This window comes from Talpa occidentalis, unplaced genomic scaffold (genome assembly GCF_014898055.3).
Source record: "Talpa occidentalis isolate TD23 unplaced genomic scaffold, MPIMG_talOcc4v2.1 talOcc4.16, whole genome shotgun sequence".
In the NCBI taxonomy this organism is placed as follows: Eukaryota; Metazoa; Chordata; class Mammalia; order Eulipotyphla; family Talpidae; genus Talpa; species Talpa occidentalis.
Window position 1 is genome coordinate 41,262,281 of NW_023601653.1, and position 7,595 is coordinate 41,269,875.

The window sequence follows — 7,595 nt, forward strand, 5'->3', positions numbered from 1 at the left end:
GAACTGGAGGCCAGGGAGGAGACCTCATCAGAGCTACATGATTTCTCAGTGAGAAAACCAGGGTGCGTAAGCATGGGTTTTGATGTCACTCATTACACCAGCTGAACCGTAAGAGCGGGAAATATCCATTTTATCTGTGACCTTTGTTCTTTATCTCACCTGCATTTTTTCTGTCTCAATGTCCACCTGTGCAGGCCCTGGATGCTATAGACAAGGCTCTCCAGCTGAAACCAAAGGACCCCAAAGTCAAATCAGAGCTTTTTTTCACAAAAGGAAACCAACTAAGAGAGCAGAACCTTCTAGACAGAGCTTTTGAGGTACAAACACTGAATAAAGTTGGGGTGCTAAATTCATGAATTAAAATGAACACACACACCCCCCCAATGTTTAATGACGCAGAGGCAGTGAAGTCTGAAGTCACTCTTCTGGTCCTGGAGTGAGTTTACACTTGATTTTTGTCACTGAGCCTGTGACTTTTGAGTTCACGGTCCTCTGTGTTGTGTTCTGAGTGCTCACTTTGAACTTGTATATCCCACATGTCCTGGTAAAAACCTCCCAGCACCCCTCCCACCTGCCAGCTCCCCCCATCCACCAACTCATGGCCTCCTGCCTCAGGAAGTCCCTCTGGGCTTCCTCACATTTTTTTGTTTGTTTGTTTTTAATGACGTTGCATTGTAACTTCACATAGAATTCAGGGGTGCATCATTAAAAATCAGCATGTGCATAGTCTCTTATATCCTCACTCTATGTTCAGTGCCATCTTTCCCCACCTGTCCCCTTTCCCCTGATTTACCTGCCCCTCTTCCCCTTCTGGTGACCACTCATTGGAATTAGAGTCTAAATTTTATTTTTGTTTTATTTAATTCTTCCATTTGTTTGGTTCTCTGAAGGCCACACAAGTTAAACCACATGTGGTCTTCTTCATCTGACTAACTCCACTGAAAAGAATAACTTCTAGTTCCAACCATGTTGTTGCAAATGGCAGAAGTTCACCTTTTTATAGCTGAGTAGTATTCCATTGTATGTGTCTAGCACGTCTTCTTGGCCCACTCATGTGTCAGTGGGCGCTGGGTTGTTTCCATAACTTGGCTCCTGTGAATTCCTCTGAACTCTTAAAATACTTCCTAGCTGTCCCAGGCATTGCCAGTGTGGTTGGAGTCTGGCTCTCTCCTCTCCTCTTCTGCCTTCCCCTCGCCACATAACGGACAGAAATGTTAGGTGACTAGGAAACTTTCTCCTGGTACGCGGTGCAGCCATAGGTCAGAGTTAGTGAAATCTTAACCTTACACTAAACATGTCACAGGCCAAGGAGAATTTCAGATGACGTACTTGATCTTAAAAATAAGCAGTGAGTGCTGTTAAAATATTGGAAAAGACATGTAAAGATATTTGGAAGACCAAATTTGAGTGAGCCTTTCAAACAGAAACAGTAGCACTCTGAAGGCAGACATTGTCCAGTTTTCTTCTCCTCATGAATGGTTTCAATGATTTCATTCTCAGATTCTTTGTAACTAACAAGGCAGTGGAATTATTAATTCATAATATAATTATGAAGATTTACACGGTACTTATGTCTGTATGTGTCTTTCCCCTCTCTTCAGCAGTGGGCAGGGGTGTCACAGTAGAAGTGACCGGGTTTATGATGCCAGGCGGCCCTGAGGCCTAGAGTAATAGCTGCCATGTGCCAGCACTTGCTGGAAGCTCCTCAGTGCGACGTGACTCAGTCTTCACACTCACCTAAGAAAGCTATTATCCTTGTCTCCTGTTTATAGCTGTATAAACTGAGACTCAGAGATTCTAGAACTTGCCCAAGGTCACACAGAGGATAAGAGATGGAGCATCTGGACCCAGGCTCTACACTTCTCCCCTGCAGTCCCATCTCTGCTGCTCTGAATTAACCTGAGACATTCCCCTTCAGGTGTATTTTACCAACTTTTTAATAAGACTTTAGCTTTTGTTTCTCCTAAGTCAGGAAGGCATGGACCAGGTTCTGTGTACTTTATGAATCTGTTCAGTTGGGTTCTAGCTAATGAAAATAGCAAGAAATAATGAAATATGTAGGTACTCAAAGGTACTCAAAAGCAACACTCTCAGCCTTTGGCTTCATTTCATGTGACCGCAGTTCAAATTGAGACTCAGCTGTGAGCGTGTGTTCAACACAAAACCACATGCACATGTTAAAAATATACTCGCAGATAATTACATTTCGTAGGATACGTGTTTTTCAGTGCCCCCCCCCCCAGGTATTTGAGCGATAGGAAATTATCTTCAGCGTTTATATGGCAGAAGAGAAAGACCGTTTTCTCACATCTACAATTGTGTCTGAGTAAGACAGAAGGCCCTGAAGGGCAGGGGACTTCCTGTGGCCGCCCAGTGAGCTCAGAGGGTGGCCTGTCCGTGAGGCAGCCAGAGAGCCGCTAGGGCTACGCTGTCCAGGAAGCAGCTCTCAGATCCCACGGTTGAAAAATACTGTCTCACAAACTCTGCCGACAGTGAAAAATGCAGAAAGGCTGCTGAGGAAGGTGAGCTGTAATAGGATCTCCTACGGGTGTCTCAGCTCTCGGCACACAAGGGCCCTGCAGGCCAAGTGCCTCCAACTGCCCCGACCGCCCCCCGCCCCCGCCAAAGTCCTCCACTTTGAACAGTCACGGAAATGAGTGGAGCCTCCGTAAGCAGGTAGCAGCCGTGCTTGTCGTATTAACCGCTGACGTGGGTCTGGGCTCCAGCCTGACGCTGCTTGTCTGTGTTTAGAGCTACAGAGCGGCCGTGGAGCTGAACCCCGACCAAGCACAGGCCTGGATGAACATGGGCGGGATACGGCACATCCAGGTAGGCCAAGGACTGGCTTCTCCTGAGCTGCTCTTCCCGTGAAGTATCGAGACACAGATGCTAATTTCCTTTCAGTTATTTAAGTAGCAAGACATAGGTGTCTAGATGTGAAACTAGCGCGCGCTACCTTTGGATGCATCAGTGAAAAAGAGGAGACTGCGTAGGGGGAGGGGCTGTTGTCAAGTGAAATCGAGGACTCACGTCACCCACCCATCCCCCTGCCTTCATTCATTCTCCAGCAAGAATCTGTGGCGCGCTTCCTGGGGGCCAGGTACTCCTCCAGGCCCTGGCAGTACAGCCATTAACAAATATGATGGCAAATGCCTGCCAGGGAAAAAAAGGCAAGAAGGTGGGTGTTTGGGGGCAAACCCAGTGGGTCAGGCAAGGTCTTGGGTAAAGAGGATACTTGGGGAGCCCACATCATGGTGGCGAAGGCTCCTCCCTTAAGTCCCCCTTTAACCTCCAGCTGAGCAGCTGCAAGCAGCAGGAGTTCCTTTGATCTTGGTGTTTCCATGTCTGAAGTGGGTCTCCCATGGCTGGGTGCTGAGCAGCTCAGAGATGGGGAGGCTGAGACAGCCCAGAGACCACACCCTAACTCGAAGGGGTCCTGGAGCTCAGTGAGGAGGGCAGTGCAGAAAGCTCCCCATTCCTGTGCTGTGGTGTCGGGTGCAGACAGCTCATTTTGGGGGATACCCCAGGGGAGGGGAAGTAGGGGAGCAGTGCAGGTGAATCAAGCCCCTCTGCCCACCCACCTTGGTGGCTGGATCCCCCACATCCCGAGCCCAGCGACACAGCAGCAAAAGCAGGACCTGGCAGCTGCCCCTCCACCCTGGATGTGAGGGTGACACACAGCAGAGGCCTTAGGGACTTAGTGGCAAGAGAGACAGAGACCAAATCTGCCAGAGCGTGCACAGCAGGGGTTGGGGAGGAGGGGGGGGGGAGGGGAGGGAGGCAAGGGGTGGGGGAGGCACCTGTTCACAAATGAACAGATGCTGCCCAGTCTTTTAAAACAAAAAATGCACATCCAGAGGAATATTCCTTCAACCACTGTGAAACCTGAGGGTCGACCGGCGGAGAGAGAGCAGGGTGATTCTGCAGACGTTCCTTAGAGACATAGAATCAAGTGTCTAACAGGATGAAAATAGGATCAGGAAACTAAAACAGATACAGGAAAACTCAGAAAAGCAATTAAGTTTGGAAATACAGTTCCATGGCGGAAGGGAGGGTTCTCCCTTCACAAGAGATTGAAACTACAAATAAACTGACAGGTCTAGGGTGTGAAGAACTCAGTAAATGAGATCAAGAGATAGAATAGACCTAGAGGAGGGCCGAGGCAGCAAGCCGGAGATGGACCTGGAATGATTTCACAGAAGAGCAGTGAGATGTAAAAAAGGATGAAGCGACCTAAGGAAGGACGGAGGCTGGAGGGAGTTTCCAAGTAGGAATCAGGCTTCCCCGGGAGGTGGCAGGGGCAGGGGGCTGAGGAGCAGCTCCTGGTCGTCTGGTGATGAGAGATGCCGCACCGTGTGGTACACTCAGGATGACACGGATGGACCAAAACATCTTCAGCACATCATCGGAGTTCCGGATTTGCCTCGACAAGGCCATGTCGAGAGTAACCTCATGACTTGAATATGCATTTTCTAGAAAGGCCCCATATGCTAGAACTTTCTGATGATTGAAATGTCCTGTGTCCCACTGTCCAAGCATGTAGCCAGTAGCGACCACATTGGCGGCAGAAACACACGTGGGAGCCCCGAAGACCCCAGATGCTCAGTAGGCTGCGTGTATGTGCAGACTTTATTTTTATTAAGCAATAAACATCAAAAGACTGAAGATAAACACTTGAGTTGAGAAATAGAATGACTGAGCCTGACATGTCTAGGTTTTCACTTGCTGGAATTTGATTTTTCCATATCCTTATGGGCTCTGTTGCCTAAAAGCCTCTTAGGAAAAGGTTGCTTCTGTGTTTGAAGTCGACTAGAATAACACCTGTGCTGCTGGGAAGGCGGATTCCTCGAGGCTTGATCATCAAGGACGCTGGCCTCTGCCTTCCTGCCTCCCCCTCCCTCCCACCCAGTGTGACCTTGGGGCCCTGGCTCCCAGGGACCCACCGAAGCCCAGGCAGCCCCTCCAGCTGCACTAGCAAAGAGAAAGCAGGTTTCATGGTGGAGCTCTCCCTCCCTTCCCCGCTGGCTCCGTAGGGCAGGCGAACGCTCCAGGGCACTGTGACGGGGCGTGGAGAGTTTCCTGTGAGAAACTCTGTGGTCACCTTGCGCCCTGCCTGGGGGTCTCCATGCCCACCCCTGGCTCCTGGCCTTCTGATGGTCAGATGCAATTGTTCTCTTTCCCCACAGGGCAACTATGCTTCAGCCAGAGCTTACTACGAGCGAGCCTTACGCCTGGTCCCAGATAGCAAACTGCTGCGGGAAAACCTCGCCAAGCTGGATCGCTTGGAGAAGCGATTCCAAGAAGTTCAAGAGAAGGATCAGACTTAGCAGCTTGGCTGGCGCCCCTGGCAGGAGGACGAGTAGGGGTCCTCCACTCACGTCAGCAGGCTCCCCCAGGGAAGCCCCTGTGGGGGAAGCTCTCACTGGGGGGGTTCCTGGGACACTTGCCCGACCCTGAACCCCAGGACCTGCAGTTCCAGCAAAGGCCAGGAGGCCAGCAAAGGACAGGATCAGCTACACGTTTATGTGTTTTAGAGATTTCTTTGCTTTTACTCCACATTCCCTTTATATTTCTCTGCTTTGCGGCCTGGAGATCTAATTCTGTTTCTTAGTGCAGAGTTTTATTTCCAAGAAATAGAGAAGCTTGAAATGCTATGAGGCAGAGATGGAATACTCCAAGGAGGATAAATCTGTTAGGATAAGCCATCTGGGAAATTCTATCAAGAGGTGGCTCATTAAGTTCTCCAGAAGCAGACATGAGTAGCTAATCGTCTTTGTCGAACCTTCTGGAATTTGTGGGTGAAGGGCTGTTCTTAAGTGAACTTTATCTAATATCCCCCTAAGGATATTGCGAAAGCCCTGCTAAGGAGTAAGTTAAATTCTACTCTGATGCAAGCCTTCCCATGGCCAAACACAAAGGAAGCTTCTGGAATTATGGGTGGATATTTTGATCCAGAGGGGAAAACCAAGGAATTGGTACCCCTGATTCTTCATTAAAATTTAAAATGATTTTAATTTTATTACAAGTATTTCTACAGTAGTGGTTCTGCTCTAAGGTATTTCAGAAGTGCTTTAAAACTCATAAATGTTTATGACTCCAAATATATTGTTATTTTGGTGGGAAAAAATAGTATATTCTTCATGAGAAATATTAAAAATATTAACTGAGAGAAACATTCTACTTTATTATCTAAACATTCAGGTATCATGAGATTATTTTTTGAGGAATATATTTAGCCTTCGAGGACTCTTTATCATAGACACCTTCGTAAACTCTAAACAAGCGGGAAGAGCTCTGGAGATTTTTCTTCCTTTGCTCCGTGAGACTCTGCCTGGTCCTTGAGTGGTCGACACCTGGGGTTCTCGGTTCTGTGTAATTTTGGAAATTTCATGGAGAATGTTCAAAAACATCTAGGGAAAAGTTGATGCATAATGAAAAAATATATATTTATATTTAAAATACAGGGAAGGCAAAGTTGAACAAACAAGTTGCTGTTGCTTTTTGTTATTTATTTAATAACTTATAAAATATTTAATATATGTACACACACACTTTCTTCCTCTGTGCACGGTGACTTTAATAGTCGCTTCCAAGACTGGTCATGCAGAAAATAGAAATCTAAATCACAACTTAGATGAGCTTGAAGAGCCCTTCAAAAACATGTCTATTGCTTATTCCCTTGATAAAGTTAAAAACATTCGGAATCGACTCCAGTGTTTGGTTGGTAACGTGTTTTGAGTTGACTCCCTTTGCACCGGCTCACACCAGCCCCTCATCGAGGGCAGATATGATGATGCTCTCCCCGGTGCTGCCCTGGGCTACACTGGTTCCTGGAGGCAGAGGCCGCAGTCCCAAGGCCCAGTCTGGGCCAGGCAGGGACCTCAGCATCCAGCCAGGTCGGGAAGCACCCCAGACACTCCTGTCATTACTTCTGTGTCCAGGTAAGTCTAGAGGAAAGGAGGATCCACTTTTTTGGAAAGCGATGTCGAGGGGAATATTTCAAATGCAAAGGGTGACAGAATTTGAGTTAGTATATTGTTTATGTGTGTTTCAGTAATCCTGTAATGTATAAACTGCCCAATGAGACCCTACTTTATTTATACAAGCACTGGGTAGAGTCAGACACATGGGAGGGTGAGAGAATTCACCGGAGCCAGAGCGGGGAGCAGAACAGGCAGACAGACTGACGAAGAAATACACTGCTGAGGGGAGCAGCGGGCGGCAGGAGAGGTCTGTCGTGCCATGTGGGACCCTCGCCCGGCGGCCGGGGATCGAACCAGCGCTGCAGAGGCTGTGGGCAGCCTCGAAGCCCAGAGCTCAACCGCTGCGCCACCAGGGGAGGCCCCTAAGTCTTTTTTAATGCTATGTATCATGAATTTATATTTCACAAAATATTTTTTCTTCCCCAAAGTTATGTCTATATGCCTGACACTAAGACATTTACTACAGTGGGAAGCCTTAACTAGTGTCTAAGATTGTAAACACAGCGGCTTAGAAGACTCTCTCTCCAGAACGTTCACTTAGGAATTGGAGGAGTAACATGGAGCCCAAAGTTGAAGAGCACTTGGCTTTCCTTGCAGTGCTGCTGAAGGGCA

The 7,595-nt window shown here is 48.0% G+C and overlaps 1 protein-coding gene across 1 annotated transcript in view; it reads left to right on the forward strand.

Moving 5' to 3' along the window:
• TMTC1 (transmembrane O-mannosyltransferase targeting cadherins 1) overlaps nucleotides 1–7,233 on the forward strand; it is a 177,420-nt gene extending 170,187 nt beyond the window's left edge. The window contains exons 18-20 of the mRNA XM_037514093.2: nucleotides 195–317; nucleotides 2,752–2,829; nucleotides 5,187–7,233. Of these exons, the coding sequence (XP_037369990.1) occupies nucleotides 195–317; nucleotides 2,752–2,829; nucleotides 5,187–5,327 (342 nt within the window). The 3' untranslated portion in view covers nucleotides 5,328–7,233. The remainder of the gene's footprint in view (nucleotides 1–194; nucleotides 318–2,751; nucleotides 2,830–5,186) is intronic.
• The last annotated feature ends 362 nt before the right edge of the window (nucleotides 7,234–7,595 follow it).